General features: G+C 43.5%; 1 protein-coding gene across 1 annotated transcript in view; it reads right to left on the minus strand.

Moving 5' to 3' along the window:
* ITIH6 (inter-alpha-trypsin inhibitor heavy chain family member 6) overlaps nucleotides 1-18,471 on the minus strand; it is a 41,464-nt gene that overhangs the window by 17,361 nt on the left and 5,632 nt on the right. Inside the window, 4 exon segments of the mRNA XM_081564080.1 lie at nucleotides 12,946-13,136; nucleotides 15,263-15,403; nucleotides 16,097-16,118; nucleotides 16,220-16,330. Coding sequence (XP_081420206.1) covers nucleotides 12,946-13,136; nucleotides 15,263-15,403; nucleotides 16,097-16,118; nucleotides 16,220-16,330 — 465 coding nt within the window.

Here is an 18,471-nt window from a genome sequence, read left to right on the forward strand (position 1 = left end):
GTCAGTCGGTGGGGCTGGATATCCCAAGGGTTGCGGAGGTCAATAGCTGCTAGACTGGGAAGCTCTGCTTTAGCAACTGCCATCCTAGATCTGCTCTTCTGGCTCTAGACATTCTGCTTGGGTCACCTCCATAGCTCTCTTGGATTCAACCCATGAATCTCCATTGCTGACCCCACAAGTCCTTCTCCAGTCCAATGCTCTCCACTCGTCCCCCTCCACAAATTCATACCTACTCACCACTGGACCCATTTCCTTGGATGGCTGAAGCCTCCAGTGTGTGCTGCCCAAACAAATTCATTACCTTCCTCCCATCCTGTCCTTGGGTGCATTTGTCATTTAGAGGCACCATCATGCACATGTTCAATCCACATACAAACCTGAGTGTCACCCTGAATCCTCCTGTGTTCCCCATTCTTCACATCTATTCAGCCACAAGTTCATGCTGGTTTGATCTGCTGGATACGTCTCAGGTCCACCCTTCCCCACTGTCCCAAACTAATAAAGCCCCAATTTAGGGCTTCTTTCCCTGTGGTTTCTCTGCTTCTATTGAGGTCCCTTCCCTCCACACATCTTTGCAGCAGCTGCATGGTCTGGTGTTTCTAAACACAAACCTCATAGCACCACTCCCTCCCATGGTTCGCTCCCTGGGCATGTTCAACATAAATTTTATATTCCTTATCAAGCCCCTGCAGCACTCATGGCCTTCAGGCTCACCTCTGAACATACCATGAGCCTCAAATCAACGCTTCAGGAGCTCCAATACTCTTCTAGTCCCCTTCACACCCCTGGATTTTTCCAACCTCCATTCTTTGTATCATACAACACTCAGTTTACTAGACTGCCTTTGCCTCTGAGAGCATCCTTCCCAACCTGGCACATGTCTTTGAATTCTTTAAGGCCACAGTATGTCTTTACTTCCTCCAGGGAGCTCTCTCTGACCGCCTCACCCCTCACAATGGCTTCCCTCATACTTGAGCTGTCATTGACAAAGCACTTCTCATCTTGTGTCATTCTTGCCTGTCTCTGTTTCACCTGGAGACAGTAAATGAGATCAGTGTGTGATTCACTTCAGGGTTCCCAACCCAGGCAGTAGTGGGCATAATGGATTAGGTGTTCATGGAGTGAGGGTGCTGGGCTTTGAAAGGCAGGCATACTCAAATTAAAATGGTAGGTAGGTGGATTGAAGGGTTCTTGTTTTGGGGATGCAGGAATCAGAGCACACACTGGATCGGAGTATCAGTTCAATTCATTCGCTCAGGCGTGTCCGACTCTTTACGACCCCTTGGACTGCAATATGCCAGGCTTACCTCTCCAACACCAACTCCTAGAGCTTGCTCAAACTCATGTCCGTCAAGTCAGTGATGCCATCCAACCATCTCATCCTCTGTCGTCCCCTTCTCCTCCTTCCTTCAATCTTTCCCAGCATCGGGGTATTTTTCCAATGAGTCAGTTCTTCACATCAGGTGGCCAAAGTATTGGAACTTCAGCTTCAGCACCAATATTATTCAGGACTGATTTCCTTTATGATTGACTGATTTGATGTCCTTGCAGTCGAAGGGACTCTAAAGAGTCTTCTCCAACACCACAGTTCAAAAGCATCAATTATTCGGCGCTCAGCTTTCTTTATGGTCCAACTCTCACATCCATACATGACCACTGGAAAAACCATAGCTTTGACTAGACAGACCTTGGTTGGCAAAGTAATGTCTCTGCTTTTTAATGTGCCATTTAGGTTGGTGATAGCTTTTCTTCCAAGCAGCAAGCATCTTTTAATTTCATGGCTGCAGTCACCATCTGCAGTGATTTTGGAGCCCAAGAAAATAAAGTCTGACAGGGTTTCCATTGTTTCCCCATCTACTTGCCATGAAATGATGGGACTGGATTCCATGATCTTAGTTCTTTGAATGTTGAGTTTTAAGCCAGCTTTTTCACTCTCCTCCTTCACTTTCATCAAGAGGCTCTTTAGTTCCTCTTCCCTTTCTGCCATAAGGGTGGTGTCATCTGCATATCTGAGGTTATCGATATTCCTCTCGGCAAACTTGATTCCAGCTTGTGCTTCATCCAGCCTGGCATTTCACATGATGTACTCTGTATATAAGTTAAATAAGCAGGGTGACAATATACAGCCTTGGCATACTCCTTTCCCCACTTGGAACCCGTCTTTTGTTCCATGTCTAGTTCTAACTGTTGCTTCTTGACCTGCATGCAGATTTCTTAGGAGGCAGCTAAGGCGCTCTGGTATTCCCATCTGTTTAAGGATTTTCCACAGTTTGTTGTGATTCACACAGTCAAAGTTTAGCAGGAGTCAATAAAGAAAAGTAGATGTTTTTCTGGAGGTCTCTTGCTTTTTCCATGATCCAGGGGATGTTGGCAATTTGATCTCTGGTTCCTCTGCCTTTTCTTTTTTTTTTTTTATAAATTTATTTATTTTAGTTGGGGGCTAATTACTTTACAATATTGTAATAGTTTTTGCCATACATTGACATGAATCAGCCATGGGTTTACATGTGTTCCCCTTCCTGGACCCCCCACCCACCTCCCTCCCCATCCCATCCCTCTGGGTCATCCCATTGCCCCGGCCCTGAGCCCTTGTCTCATGCATCGAACATGGAATGGTGTTCTGTTTCACATATGATAATATACATGTTTCAATGCTATTCTCCCAGAACGTCCCACCCTCACCTTCTCCCTCAGAGTCCATAAAATTGTTCTATGCATCTGTGTCTCTTATTCTGTCTCGCATATACGGTTATCATTACCATCTTTCAAATTCCATATATATGCATTAGTATACTGTATTGTTGTTTTTCTTTCTGGCTTACTTCACTCTGTATAATGGGCTCCAGTTTCATCCATCTCAGTAGAACCGATTCAAATGTATTTTTTTTAATGGCTGAGTAATATTCCATTGTGTATATGTACCACAGTTTCCTTATCCATTTGTCTGCTGATGGACATCTAGGTTGCTTCCATGTCCTGGCTATTGTAAACAGTGCTGCGATGAACATTGGGGTACACGCGTCTCTTTCAATTCTGGTTTCCTCGGTGTATATGCCCAGCAGTGGGATTGCTGGGTCATATGGCAGTTCTATTCCCAGTTTTTTAAGGAATCTCCACACTGTTCTCCATAGTGGCTGTACTAGTTTGCATTCCCACCAACAGTGTAAGAGGATTCCCTTTTCTCCACACCCTCTCCAGCATTTATTGCTTGTAGACTTTTGGATGGCAGCCATTCCGACTGGTGTGAAATGATACCTCATTGTGGTTTTGATTTGCATTTCTCTAATAATGAGTGATGTTGAGCATCTTTTCATGTGTTTGTTAGCCATCTGTATGTCTTCTTTGGAGAAATGTCTGTTTAGTTCTTTGGCCCATGTTTTGATTGGGTCGTTTATTTTTCTGGAATTCAGCTGCAGAAGTTGCTTGTATATTTTTGAGATTAATTGTTTGTCTGTTGCTTCATTTGCTATTATTTTCTCCCATTCTGAAGGCTGTCTTTTCACCTTGCTTATAGTTTCCTTTGTTGTGCAAAAGCTTTTAATTTTAATTATGTCCCATTTGTTTATTTTTGCTTTTATTTCCAATATTCTGGGAGGTGGGTCATGGATGATCCTGCTGTGATTTATGTCGGAGAGTGTTTTGCCTATGTTTTCCTCTAGGAGTTTTATACTTTCTGGTCTTACATTTAGATCTTTAATCCATTTTGAGTTTATTTTTGTGTATGGTGTTAGGAAGTGTTCTAGTTTCATTCTTTTACAAGTGGTTGACCAGTTTTCCCAGCACCACTTGTTAAAGAGATTGTCTTTTCTCCATTGTATATTCTTGCCTCCTTTGTCGAAGATAAGGTGTCCGTAGGTGCGTGGGTTTATCTCTGGGCTTTCTATTTTGTTCCATTGATCTATATTTCTATCTTTGTGCCAGTACCATACTGTCTTGATGACTGTGGCTTTGTAGTAGAGCCTGAAGTCAGGCAGGTTGATTCCTCCAGTTCCATTCTTCTTCCTCAAGATTGCTTTGGCTATTCGAGGTTTCTTATATTTCCATACAAATTGTGAGATGATTTGTTCTAGTTCTGTGAAAAATACCATTGGTAGCTTGATAGGGTATGCATTGAATCTATAGATTGCTTTGGGTAGTATACTCATTTTCACTATATTAATTCTTCCAATCCATGAACACGGTATATTTCTCCATCTGTGTGTGTCCTCTTTGATTTCTTTCATCAGTGTTTTATAGTTTTCTATATATAAGTCTTTTGTTTCTTTAGGTAGATATATTCCTAAGTATTTTATTCTTTTTGTTGCAATGGTGAATGGTATTGTTTCCTTAATTTCTCTTTCTGTTTTCTCAATATTGGAGTATAGGAATGAAAGGGATTTCTGTGTGTTAATTTTATATCCTGCAACTTTACTATATTCATTGATCAACTCTAGTAATTTTCTAGTAGAGTCTTTAGGGTTTTCTATGCAGAGGATCATGTCATCTGCAAACAGTGAGAGTTTTACTTCTTCTTTTCCTATCTGTATTCCTTTTATTTCTTTTTCAGCTCTGATTGCTGTGGCCAAAACTTCCAAAACTATGTTGAATAGTAGTGGTGAAAGTGGGCATCCTTGCCTTGTTCCTGACTTTAGGGGAAATGCTTTCAATTTTTCACCATTGAGGATAATGTTTGCTGTGGGTTTGTCATATATAGCTTTTATTATGTTGAGATATGTTCCTTCTATTCCTGCTTTCTGGAGGGTTTTTATCATAAATGGATGCTGAATTTTGTCAAAGGCTTTTTCTGCATCTATTGAGATAACCATATGGTTTTTTTCTTTCAATTTGTTAATGTGGTGTATTACATTGATTGATTTGCAGATGTTAAAAAAACCTTGCATTCCTGGGATAAAGCCCCCTTGATCATGATGTATGATCTTTTAATATGATGTTGGATTCTGTTTGCTACAATTTTATTAAGGATTTTTGCATCTATGTTCATCAGTGATATTGGCCTGTAGTTTTCCTTTTTTGTGACATCTTTGTCTGGTTTTGGAATTAGGGTGATGGTGGCCTCATAGAATGAGTTTGGAAGTTTACCATCTTCTGCAATTTTCTGGAAGAGTTTGAGTAGGATAGGTGTTAGCTCTTCTCTAAATTTTTGGTAGAATTCCGCTGTGAAGCCGTCTGGTCCTGGGCTTTTGTTTGCTGGAAGATTTCTGATTACAGTTTCGATTTCCGTGCTTGTGATGGGTCTGTTAAGATCTTCTATTTCTTCCTGGTTCAGTTTTGGAAAGTTATACTTTTCTAAGAATTTGTCCATTTCTTCCAAGTTGTCCATTTTATTGGCATATAGCTGTTGGTAGTAGTCTCTTATGATCCTTTGTATTTCTGTGGAGTCTGTTGTGACCTCTCCATTTTCATTTCTAATTTTGTTGATCTGATTCTTCTCCCTTTGTTTCTTGATGAGTCTGGCTAATGGCTTGTCAATTTTGTTTATCTTCTCGAAAAACCAGCTTTTAGTTTTGTTGATTTTTGCTATGGTCTCTTTTGTTTCTTTTGCATTTATTTCTGCCCTAATTTTTAAGATTTCTTTCCTTCTACTGACCCTGGGGTTCTTCATTTCTTCCTTCTCTAGTTGCTTTAGGTGTAGAGTTAGTTGATTTATTTGATTTTTTTCTTGTTTCTTGAGGTACGCCTGTATTGCTATGAACCTTCCCCATAGTATTGCTTTTACAGTGTCCCATAGGTTTTGGGTTGTTGTGTTTTCATTTTCATTCGTTTCTATGCATAATTTTATTTCTTTTTTGATTTCTTCTGTGATTTGTTGGTTATTCAGAAGCGTGTTGTTTAGCCTCCATATGTTGGAATTTTTAATAGTTTTTTTTCCTGTAATTGAGGTCTAATCTTACTGCATTGTGGTCAGAGAAGATGGCTGGGATGATTTCAATTTTTTTGAATTTACCAAGGCTAGATTTATGGCCCAGGATGTGATCTATCCTGGAGAAAGTTCCGTGTGCAATTGAGAAAAAGGTGAAATTGATTGTTTTGGGGTGGAAAGTCCTGTAAATATCAATTAAATCTAATTTGTCTATTGTATCATTTAAAGTTTGTGTTTCCTTGTTAATTTTCTGTTTAGTTGATCTATCCATATGCGTGAGTGGAGTATTAAAGTCTCCCACTATTATTGTGTCATTGTTAATTTCCCCTTTCATACTTGTTAGTATTTGCCTTATATATTGTGGTGCTCCTATGTTGGGTGCATATATATTTATGATTGTTACGTCTTCTTCTTGGATTGATCCTTTGATCTTTATGTAGTGTCCTTCTTTGTCCCTTTTCACATCCTTTATTTTAAAGTCTATTTTATCTGAAATGAGTATTGCGACTCCTGCTTTCTTTTGGTCTCCGTTTGCATGAAATATGTTTTTCCATCCCTTCACTTTCAGCCTGTGTGTGTCCCTAGTTTTGAGGTGGGTCTCTTGTAGACAGCATATATAGGGGTCTTGTTTTTGTATCCATTCAGCAAGCCTTTGTCTTTTGGTTGGGGCATTCAACCCATTTACATTTAAGGTAATTATTGATAAGTATGATCCCGTTGTCATTTACTTTGTTGTTTTGAGTTCGTGTTGAAACATCCTTTCTGTGTTTCCTGTTTAGAGAAGATCCTTTAGCATTTGTTGGAGAGCTGGTTTGGTGGTGCTGAATTCCCTCAGCTCTTGCTTGTCTGTAAAGCTTTTGAATTCTCCTTCATATCTGAATGAGATCCTTGCTGGGTACAGTAATCTGGGTTGTAGATTATTCTCTTTCATTACTTTAAGTATGTCCTGCCATTCCCTTCTAGCCTGAAGGGTTTCTATTGAAAGATCAGCTGTTATCCTTATGGGGATCCCCTTGTGTGTTATTTGTTGTTTTTCCCTTGCTGCTTTTAATATTTGTTCTTTGTGTTTGATCTTTGTTAATTTGATTAATATGTGTCTTGGGGTGTTTCGCCTTGGGTTTATCCTGTTTGGAACTCTCTGGGTTTCTTGGACTTCTGTGACTATTTCTTTCCTCATTTTAGGGAAATTTTCAACTATTATCTCCTCGAGTATTTTTTCATGGCCTTTCCTTTTATCTTCTTCTGGGACTCCTATGATTCGAATGTTGGGGCGTTTCATATTGTCCCAGAGGTCCCGGAGGTTTTCCTCATTTCTTTTGATTCTTTTTTCTTTTTTCCTCTCTGCTTCGTTTATTTCCATCATTCTATCTTTTACCTCACTTATCCTATCTTCTGCCTCCGTTATTCTACTGTTGGTTCCATCCAGAGTGTCTTTTATCTCCTTTATTTCATTATTCATTCTATATTGACTCCTTTTTTTTCTTCTAAGTCCTTGATAAACATTTCTTGCATCTTCTCAATCTGTCTCCAGGCTATTTATCTGTAACTCCATTTTGCTTTCAAGATTTTGGATCATTTTTATTATCATTATTCTAAATTCTTTTTCAGATAGATTCCCTATCTCCTCCTTTTTTGTTTGGTTTTGTGGGCATTTCTCATTTTCCTTTACTTGCTGAGTATTTCTCTGCCTTTTCATCTTGTTTAGATTGCGGTGTTAGGCGTGGCCCTTCTGTATTCTGGTAGTATGAAGTTCCTCTTTATTGTGGAGGTTCCTCACTGTGGGTGGGGTTGGACAGGTGGCTTGTCAAGGCTTCCTGGTTGGGGGAGCTTGTGTCGGTGTTCTGGTGGGTGGAGCTGGATTTCTGCTCTCTAGAGTGCAATGGAGTGACCAGTATTAATTTTGGAGATGTCTATGGATTTGGTGTGCCTCTGGGCAGCCTGTATATTGATGCTCAGGTCTATGTTCCTGCGTTGCTGGAGAATTTGCGTGGTATGTCTTGCTCTGGAACTTATTGGCTCTTGGGTGGAGCTTGGTTTCGGTGTATATGTGGAGGCTATTGGATGGTCTCTTATTAATTAATGTTTCCCCTGGCTTTCAGTCTTATTCTTGCAGTAGCCTCAAGACTTCTCCTTCCATACAGCCTCAATAATAAAACTTTTAGGTTAATGGTGAAAAGATTCTCCACATTGAGGGATACCCAGAAAGGTTCACTGAGTTACATGGAGAGATGAGGTGTGGGGGGGTGAGGTGACCAGGAGGGGAAGAGGGGAGTTCAAATGTGGAGAGAGCAATCTAGCCAGTAAGCACTTCCCTCTGTGCTTTCCACAGTTTGGAACCCTCAGAGTGGTTCACAGAGATACATAGAGAGGGGGGAGGACGGTAATAGAGGTAAGCATGAGTAGAAAGGGAGGAATCAAGAGGGGAGAGAGAGATCTGGGCAGTATCCTGTTCCTGAAGTGTTCTCCGGTACCCAGATCACCCTCAGAGATTCACAGAATTGGGTTGAGAAGAGAAGGAGGAGGGTGGGAGATAGAGGTTCCCTGGGGGAGAAGAAAGAGCATCAATAGGGCGAGAGAGTAATCAGGCCAGTGATCACACTCCTGAGTAAAAATGGGTCCTAAAGACTGTGTTCTTAAATGTACAAAATTGATATCAAATATGTAAAACAAAGATTAAAAATCTAGAGTAGAGGTTAGACTCTTATAAAACTTACAATATAAAAAAAAAGAAAAAAAGGAAACAGTGTAAAAAGAAAAAAAAACAGTAAAACAGTAAAAAAAAGAAACAGTAAAAAAAAGTAAAACAGGAAAAAAACATTAAAAAAAGAAAACACAAAAGGTATAAGATATATGTATGTAGTTTGCTTCAAAAATAGGGTTTTTTTTTTTTTTTTGCAAGTTAATAGTGGGTTATGAAAATGAAAGTTAAAGGTGTAATAGAGGACTTGAAGAAAAAGGAAGGAAGAGAAAAAAAATTTTTTTAATTAAAAAAAAATTAAAAAAAATAATAACAATAGTAAAAAATTATATATCCCGGACTTTCTCTGGAACTGTTGTGAGCAGTGTGGGATCTGCTCAGTTTCAGATAGATCCTTATTCCTGCTTATACTTTTCAAGATCTATAGGTCCTTTTCAATGCAGTCGGTATTAACTACAGGGATTTTAATCTGTTTGCCTGTCCCTTCCAAAGCGCTTCCCTCTGTTTATTTGGCTTCTGTTTGGAGATCTCTTCAGTATCTAATTTCCGCCCTGCAACAAAGCGGTGGAGGTGATCTCTTTAGGTTCGCTTGTTCAGTCGTGCTGTGGGGAGGAAGGAACACTGCAAACCTGGCGTGTGTGTGGTGAGCTCGCAGTGTCTCGGCCGCACTGGGTTCGCCCCCGCTCACGGCATGTGTGCTTTTCCCATCTACCCTGCTCAGGCTTCAGGTTACTCCGCCGAGGAGTGGGCCGGGGAGTGGGCCCTGAGATGCGTGTACTTCCCAGGTCTAAGCCGCTCAGCTTCAGGCTCCCGGTTACTCCACAAAGGCGCAGACTCGGTTTCGCCCACGGCTTGTGCCGTTCCCGGTCGGAGCTGCTCAGGCGGCCAGGAGTTTGGCGAGCGCGCTCCCCCCTGTTGGAGCGGTGCGGCTTATCACCTCCCTGGTCCCCGCCTCGGTTTACGGGCGCGCCCGGCTCCGGTGTGCTTTGTGTCGGTTCTGGGGAGCTGGTGTCTGGCTGCGACCCTCCCGGCGGCTGTCGACCCTCTGGGATCTCAGGCAGTCTTTGCTTAGAAACTGGGAGCCTGTTTGCAGTTTGGTAGGGGGAACTGGGAGCCCGTTTGCAGTTTGGTAGGGGGTGCCCTCTCTGGGGCCGAGTTTGCCGCTTTCCGGCTCTGGCGGGCCCCGCCTGCCCGCTGTGTCCGGCGGGGGATGGGGCGGTCCGCAGCCGGCTAGCTCTCCTCTGGTATCGCTCAGTCCTTTGTTCTGTGAGCGGGCCGGCAGTGCCTTAGAGTTGGGCTTTTCGCGGGATAGTTCTCTCTCTCTGGCTGTCCCACAGTTTAGGTTACTATCTCACGTTAGCTCCCTCAGATTGCCCTCGGGGCACTCGGGCCCGGTCCTTACCCTAGGCAGTGCCGCCCGCTTCTCTCCGTTCAGCCCCCACTTGCTGGTGGCGGATGATGCGAGCGTCTGGGGTTCTTTGCTGGGAGTTGCTTTAGGCACGTAATCTGTGGGTTTTATTTATTTTTTCCTCCCAGTTACGTTGCCCTCCGAGATAAGAAATCTTCCCCCACACCCGCCGGTGAGAGGGTTTCCTGGTGCTTGGAAATTCCTCCTCTTTTACGACTCCCTCCCCGGGACGGGTCTCCGTCCCTAACTCTTTTGTCTCTCTTTTTATCTTTTATAATTTCTCCTACCTCTTTTGAGGATAATGCACTGTCTTTGTGGAAGCCTGACGTCCTCTGCCAGCCTTCAGAAGTAGTTTTGTGAAGTTTGCTCAGCGTTCAGATGTTCTTTCGATAAATTTGTGGAGGAGAGAGTGCTCTCCCCGTCCTATTCCTCCACCATCTTAGCCCCGCCCCCTCCTCTGCCTTTTCTAAAGGCAGCTTTACATCTGGAAGTTTGAACAACTTTTCCAGCTTGAACATCTGGAAGTTCTAGTTTCACATGCTGTTGAAGCCTCGCTTGGAAAATTTTGAGCATTACATTGCTAGCGTGTGAGATGAGTGCAAGTGTGCGGTAGTCTGAGCATTCTTTGGCATTGCCTTTCTTTGCCAGTCCTGTGGCCACTGTTGCGTTTTCCAAATTTGCTGGCATATTGAGTGCAGCACTTTCACAGCATCATCTTTTAGGATTTGAAATAGCTCAACTGCAATTCCGTCACCTCCACTAGCTTTGTTCATAGTGATGCTTCCTAAGGCCCACTTGACTTCACATTCCAGGATGTCTGGCTCTAGGTGAGTGATCATACCATCGTGATTATCTGGGTCATGAAGATCTTTTTTGTATAGTTCTTCTGTGTATTCTTGTCATCTCTTCTTAATATCTTCTGCTTCTGTTAGGTCCGTACCGTTTCTGTCCTTTATTGAGCCCATCATTGCATAAAATGTTCCCTTGGTTTCTCTAATTTTCTTGAAGAGATCTCTAGTCTTTCCCATTCCATTGTTTCCTCTATTTCTTTGCATTGATCACTGAGGAAGGCTTTCTCATATCTGCTTGCTCATCTTCAGAACTCTGCATTCAGATGGGTACATCTTTCCTTTTCTCCTTTGCCTTTGGCTTCGCTTCTTTTCTCAGCTATTTGCAAGGTTTCCTCAGACAACCATTTTGCCTTTTTGCATTTCTTTTCCTTGGGGATGGCCTTGATCACTGCTTCCTGTAAAATGTCATGAACCTCTGTCCATAGTTCTTCAGGCACTCTGTCTATCAAATCTAACCCCTTGAATCTGTTTGTCACTTCCACTGTATAATCGTAAGGGATTTCATTTAGGTCATATCTGAATGGTCTAGTGGTTTTCCCTACTTTTTTCAGTTTATGTCTGAATTATGCAGTAAGGAGTTCATGATCTGAGCCACAGTCTGCTCGCGGTCCTCTCTTTGCTGACTCTATAAAGAGTATCAGTCGTACTAGAATGCCTAGTTGCATCTGTCCTATCTGCAACTATACTCCAGGCAATGCTAGGAGGAGTAAAGAGTGAAAAAGCAGACAAACACCTCAATTTACATACATATTACACACACACAGAAACACACACACCCAGAATACCACATTAAGGCTCTGATGCTTCCTAATAGCATGATACCCTCAGTTCCTATTCTAGGAGGGCAAATTCCCTTTATTTCCCTACATAACAGGCCTGTCACACTTCTGTGCCTCTGCACATGCTATTCCCCTCTCTCCGCATGTCATTCCGTTCACCCTGTCAGCTCAGGCCAAGGTAAAGTCTATTTAGTTTTCCTATGCTGACCTAAAGGCCAACTTCATCAGGAAGAGTCCTGTGAAACCCTCCTCAGTGGTATCCATACATAACCCATTACAGGTTTATACACAGTACTTAGCACCTTTCATGATGGCTCCAACTCTATGTATCTGGCTACCTCAGGATGGGACATTCCAAAGAGAGACTAGGGGCTGCATCCAATTTACCCTGATTTCCCAGAATCAGTGCAGGCAGGATGGGGCTAGAAGTAGTTTCCTGCTTGGTGGAGGTGAGTCCACATACGAATGAATGAATAAGGAAGTGTATGAGGAGAGGTGTAACCAAAGCACTATATTAGCCCAGAACAGAGAGAGGAATTGTAAGTGAGGTGGCGTCACCATGGAAGTGGCACTGAAGCACGGTCTTCAGGGATGAGGGGGACACTCACCAGTGGAGAAAGGAAGGAGAAGACATTCCCAAGGTGGCAGATAGTTGGAGCACATACTCAGGCACAGATGTTTGGCAGGTTCAGGTGCTTTGGGACAATGGTGTGTGGTGTGTCATGGTGTGGGGCAGCTGGAGGGTGGTTTGTGTGCTGGAGGCAGTGAGAGGTGCTGTTGAACAAGCAGGCTGGGTCCAGACATCTCAGGCTGCCACGCAATTGTTGTCAAGACACGGGTCCTGGATCGGCCTCTACTCCTCTGGAAGAGGATGGGACCTCGGCACGTTCTTTGTGAGTGTGTGAGTTCAGAATTTAAGGGCTCCCAGTTTAGGAAAATGGCTCAAGTGAGACTAAAAGGCTTTTTAAAATGTAGAGACATCCAGAAAGCCCAAGAGAACACAAGAGTATCAGAGCTGCAGAAAGTGTGAGAGACTAATCACCGGCCAATATCTCCCTTCCTAAACGGGCTGGTTAGGAGTGGGCTATGGCTTGCTTCACTTAGGAGTGTGTTTACCTGGAGTTCAGTTCAATTTATTGAATTCAAGTTCCAGGTCTCTAAGCCTTTGGGGTACACGTGCCTCCCCGCTGTGAAGTCATTTGTTGCTACACACCATCTTGTCTGTGTGCACTAGTCCTCACTGATCCCCAGGGAGAAACAAACAAGTACCTTGTGGAGGCCAGTGCCTTGTTTCCCAGAACTGACTGACTCCTGAGCCCAATTTCCATTCTGCTGGCCCTCTCAGGTGCACATCTCCTATGATGTCCTCCAATGCTACATCATACTGGACCACAAAGTTGGCCTTGATCCCTGAGCTGGAGAAGGCAGACTGGTCTTGCAGTGTTGGACAGAAGGTAATTCGGACACAGGTCTCTCTCCTCTCAATCCTGGTGGATGGGGGCGAGTCAGCCTCACCTGCATGGGTGGGGACGGGGTGGTGCTATGAAGAGTTCACCAGGTAGAAAGCCAAGTAAAGGGACATCAAAAGGGGCACATCTGGGGAGGGTGAGAAGTGAGCTCTGCACCACCTGCTGCTCCTTTTGCCTGCAACGCCCCCACCCCACCTGCCCAAATACCACATGCTTCTCCCAAACCTACAATCAGCTCCCCCTACTCTGCCTCTTCCAAGCAAGCCCAGCCTGACAGACCCAGCCCCCACTCAGCTCCCAGGCTCTGGCAGTCTGGCTATCACTCACAACTTCATCCTGGCTCATTTGCCATCCATCCTGGAGGCAGTGTCTGGAGGAGTGTCCCCAGGCTCTGAAGGAGTGCCACGTCCTCATGAGCCTGGATCTCCTCCTGGAGAGACCCTGCGGTGTGTGTTGCAGAGACAGATACACAGACAGGGTCTCGGTCTCCCCCAACACCCCTTACTGTTGTGGGAACTTACAGTCTAGCAAGGTTCTCTTCTAGATAGAATTTCGTGTGTTTTTTTCCCCCTCTGCCTTTTGACTCTCACAGAATCACGTGTGTGAATAAGCCTTTTAGTGCCTCGTGAAATCACAGATGAATTTCTGGTCTTGGATGTTTGCTGAGCTGGCCACAAGATCAACGCCTCTGGAATTTCAGTCCAAGACAAATGTCCATTTAGATATGCTTCTGTGCCTCCTTCCCCCCCCCAGAACATGGAAACTAGGGAATTCTGCTCCCCACCCCCTTTCCTGCTACAGCTGTCAGGAAGCTTAGAGGCAAACTGAGCCCCCATACTCTCTGAGGTGCCTGCCTACATACATTCCCTTGGCTTCCTTCCTTTCAGAGGACTTTGTTCTGTTTGAACTCCACAGGATTGTCTCTCCCCTGTGTTTTAACCCTTAAGGAGAAGGGGCGGAGGAGGGAGCTGCCATTTATGACTTAGGGCTTAAGAGTGGAGGCTCCAAGGACTCAGTTGCTGCCTGTGGGCCCCTGGACAAGTTATTCACACTCTCTACACCTCAGACTCCTCATCTGTAGCATGGGAAGGATAATAGCTCCTCTTTCATAGATAAAGTTAGTGCAAATTCAATGAGATCATTTGTGTAAAGCATTCGGAACCATACTTGGATCTTAGTAAGTGCTTGATAATGCTAAGGATTACAATTATCATCAGGTCTTCATTACTGGGTACCAGTGGTTTGCGGGGAGGAATTTTCTCAAATTCTCACAGTGGTCCTGGGCCATAGATTGTGCATGCTCATTGTGCAGATGGGAAAAGTGAAGGAGAGCCAGTGAGTGATTTGCCTGTTGCCTCACCTTCACAGAAGGTCAAAGTTGGGATTTGAACCCAGATCTGTGTCTGTGTCTCCCCCCTCCGCATTCCACACTTTCTCTCTGGGTGAGCAGGGTCAAATTAAGTAGGACATTCGAAGTTAAACAGTTTAGTGAGAGTGGCCACATAACATGGGTGATTTTCTGTGCCTGACCACTCGTCCCTCAGAGGAGGCCTCTAGCCCAGATCACTGGTTCTCCAATATGATTGGACATCAAGTTCACTCACAAATGGGTTATAAAGATAGATTCCTGGGCCCCTCTACAACCTACTCATGCAGACTCCAGGAGGGTGAGGCCCAGAAATCCATATTTGGACAGCTCATATATCGATTCTGCTGTAGCCAGTGTGACCTTCAAATGCCTCGAGATGAAGTTTGAAGCAAGGCTGGCAGCCTCGATGTTTCTCTGGTCTATAGGACCTGAGATATCCTCTGGGGCAGCCTGCCCTTCACTCTGTCATCCCATTGCCTCCTATTCTCAGTCATAATTCCAGAGGAAAGTGACTGTGGGTTCTGAATCCCCTAGCATTGTTAATATACTATTTCATGGAGCCGACCCTGCAACCCCTTCCCCACTTTTTACAATTTTGGAGGGAAATCACCAGTGTGGGAAATATGGCACTTAATGATTTCCCACAGCTGGTTCAGATGAGACCAAGTTTGTTACCAAACTATCTTCAACTTCAAACATGCCCTCTACTCCTTGAATGGGAAAGGAACCTAGCATAGAAGTGGTATCAGAGGAAGGAGATGGAAAAGGGGCAGGTTCCTTTTCAAGAAAGTCCTCTATTATGGTTGACCCATAGTGCTGCCCCCACACTTGTGTGGTGTTGGTGCACATGCAAGTTGTCCTCAGAGGTGGTACATGAACATATCCAATGCTTGTCTTTTCCAGCACTGTAACCTCTACACTCAGCCTTTTCACCAGTTGGCCAGGCCTCAAGCTCACCACCAGCTGGTACTAGTACAGAGAATGGATCTCATGAAGGTGAGGGAAGCTGTTAGATGATCTAGATTTGCGTACCCCCTCTCTCGCCCCAGCAGAACTGACCAGACTTCTCGTTCAACCAAGTCCCTTGCCCACAGTGAGCATTTACCTACTTTTAAAACTGTCTTTCTCCCTCATTCACCCCTTTAAATATTCTGCCTAAGAAATTTTATTACAGGCAATTTACCCATAACAAAACTATGTTAGTGAAAATCTGAATCTACAATAAAGCAATCAAATGCTAATGATTTGTTTTACAAAATGAGGTTTCAATTTATCCACAATACCTCTTGTTCTTCAAATAACTCCTCACACTCACCCCTCCCCCATGCTTTAGATTAAACTTATTTATATGGCATTAATTCCTCAGTATTCAATAGCCAAACCTATTCTGTCCTTGATGAAACTCTTTTGGAGGCTGAGAGGAAACCCTGAAGGAAGACAATACATTTCTGCCGGCAGAATAGAACTCAGTTAGAAAACAGGATTTGATTTAGAGAAATCTCACTTGAACACAAATTTACTGGAAGATGCCAATTCTTAAATAAGCCACATCCTGCTGGCAGGAGGAAGGTGGAAGTGGGGAATAAACTCCCATTTATTGAACACTTACTTTCTTATAGGTTTTGATATTCATTAATTCACATCATCTTCATGTAATCTTACGAAGTAGAGATCATTATCCCCACTTTACAGAGGCAGAGACTGAGGCCAAGTGAGACCATGTGTAAGCCCCTGATCACACATCTAAGATGAACGTGTCATGTTTCAGACTGAATGGAGCCTTACCTGATGCCTACATGAGCAGCTATTTTTCCTTGCTGATGGGCTTCTTCATAGATTTTCTTTGCCTGGTCCTTCTTTTCGACTTCTGCAATGTAGACTTTATTGTTGATGGTCCGAATGGAGCAGAAAAAAGGAAGGACAGACTGAAACAAAGGAAAAAAGAGATGGTCAGAGACATAAAGAGAGATGTACAGAGAAGACAGAGGAGGAAGATGGGAAGTGGGGAGAGAAGAAGAGCAAAACAGAACCATGAAGCCAGAGTAGGAGAGGAGAGGCCAGGGAGATAAAACCAGGTGAAACAGTTATCATTATCTCCATTTGTCAGGTGGGGAAATAGAGACCACACAGTTGGTATGTGGTGGAATTGGTATTAGGACTTTATATTTTCCGAAGTGTTGAATGGATTTTGCTGTTTTGGCACATAAAATAATTTTAGGTGGGATACAACTGAACATTTTTATTTTAGTTGCCATATATTTACTATAATGTGCATTAAAAACATAACTAGCATGTTGAACACATGAGATCATAGATATTGTTGCTTAGAATAAGCCTAACAAGTAATATTAAAAAGTATATCTATTTAAAGAAACTGTATTAAGTAAATAATACAGTGAGTAGCACAGGCAGCAAAAATTGTGAAAGCAGAATGCAAATTACTGCAAAGGCATCTAAGTTTGACTAGGGAGGCTTGACCTCGACCTTAGGGGGCTCAGAGACTGATGAGATACTCAGATTTGTTTCACCCACATTTTTCCTGTTGCTCTAAGGAAGGTAGTGAAATATAATGGAGTTCAAAGAAGGGAGGGAGCGCCTTTGCCCAAGTCTTCCAGAAAAGGTCCTAGAGGAGACAGCCTTGGTTGTGTGGGAGGTCAAATCAGGGAAGATTTGGACAGATGATCATCCCTGGCCATAACTTTTCAGTCTCCTTTATTGGCTCCTTCTCTTCTTGAGTCTAAATCTTTGGGACATTCTGAGGTGCTGTTCTAGACCTCCCCTTCCTCTCCTCTTTTCTTTCTATAGTCACTCTGTAGGTGAGGTCATCTAGTCCCATGGCTTTAAATATCATTTGTACACAGATGACTCCTAAATCTGTATCTCTAGTATAGACCTGTCTTCTGAAATCCAGACCTATATATTGTTTGTTTTACATTTCACCAGCATTTCCAATAAGCACTTAAAGCTTGAGGTATCCCAAACTGAGTTCCTTGTATCTCCCCTACCTCCCAATTCCACTCCTCCCCTGGTTTTCCTTATCTCAGGAAATAGTTGTTTCACTGAAAATCTTAGAGTCATACTTGACTCCCTTCTTCCTTTCATGTTCCACTCCTAATCTATCGGGGAATTTTGACCCTATCTTTAGCTATATCAACAATCTACTTCTCACTACTCCCACAGTTACTACTCTAGTCTGAACTACCAACATTTCTTGTTATGTTGTTGTTGTTTAGTTGCTAAGTCGTATCCAAATCTTTTGCAACCCCATGGGCTGTAGCCTGCCAGGATCCTCTGTCTATGAGATTTCCCAGGCAAGAATATTTGCGTGTGTGCTCAGTCACTAATACTGGAGTGGGTTGCCATTTCCTCCTCCAGAGATCATCTAGACCCAGGGATCAAATCCATGTCTCCTACAGTGGCAGGTGGATTCTTTACCACTGAGCCACCAGGGAAGCCTTTCTTGCTTGGATAAATGCAGTATCTATACTAACTGGCCTCCCTCTTTAAAGTCTTGCCACCTTATTATCTGTTCTCTTCACAGCAGTTAGACAGGTCCTATTAAATCCTAAGTCAGGCCATGTCCCTTCTTTGCTCAAAACTCTCTGTGGCTCTTGTCTCAACTCAGAGTAAAAGCCAAAGTCCTCCAAGGACCTCCATGGCACTATGCTTTCTGGCTTACTGTCACCTCCTTAGCGCTATCTCTTCCTACTCTTCCCATCATTCATTCTTCTCCAGCCACAAAGGCCTCCTTGCTGTTTCTTGAAATTTTTTCAGCACACTCTTGTTTAAAAGCCTTTGCTTGGAACACTCTTCCTCTGCTGCTGCTGCTGCTAAGTCGCTTCAGTTGTGTCCGACTCTGTGTGACCCCATAGATGACAAGCTCCTCCCACCAGGCTCCCCTGTCCCTGGGATTCTCCAGGCAAGAACACTGGAGTGGGTTGCCATTTCCTTCTCCAATGCATGAAAGTGAAAAGTGAAAGTGAAGTTGCTCAGTCGTCCCCTACTCCTAGCGACCCCATGGACTGCAACCTACCAGG

Source organism: Giraffa tippelskirchi, chromosome X (genome assembly GCF_054371585.1).
Source record: "Giraffa tippelskirchi isolate mGirTip1 chromosome X, T2T-mGirTip1v1.2.pri, whole genome shotgun sequence".
Taxonomy (NCBI): domain Eukaryota; kingdom Metazoa; phylum Chordata; class Mammalia; order Artiodactyla; family Giraffidae; genus Giraffa; species Giraffa tippelskirchi.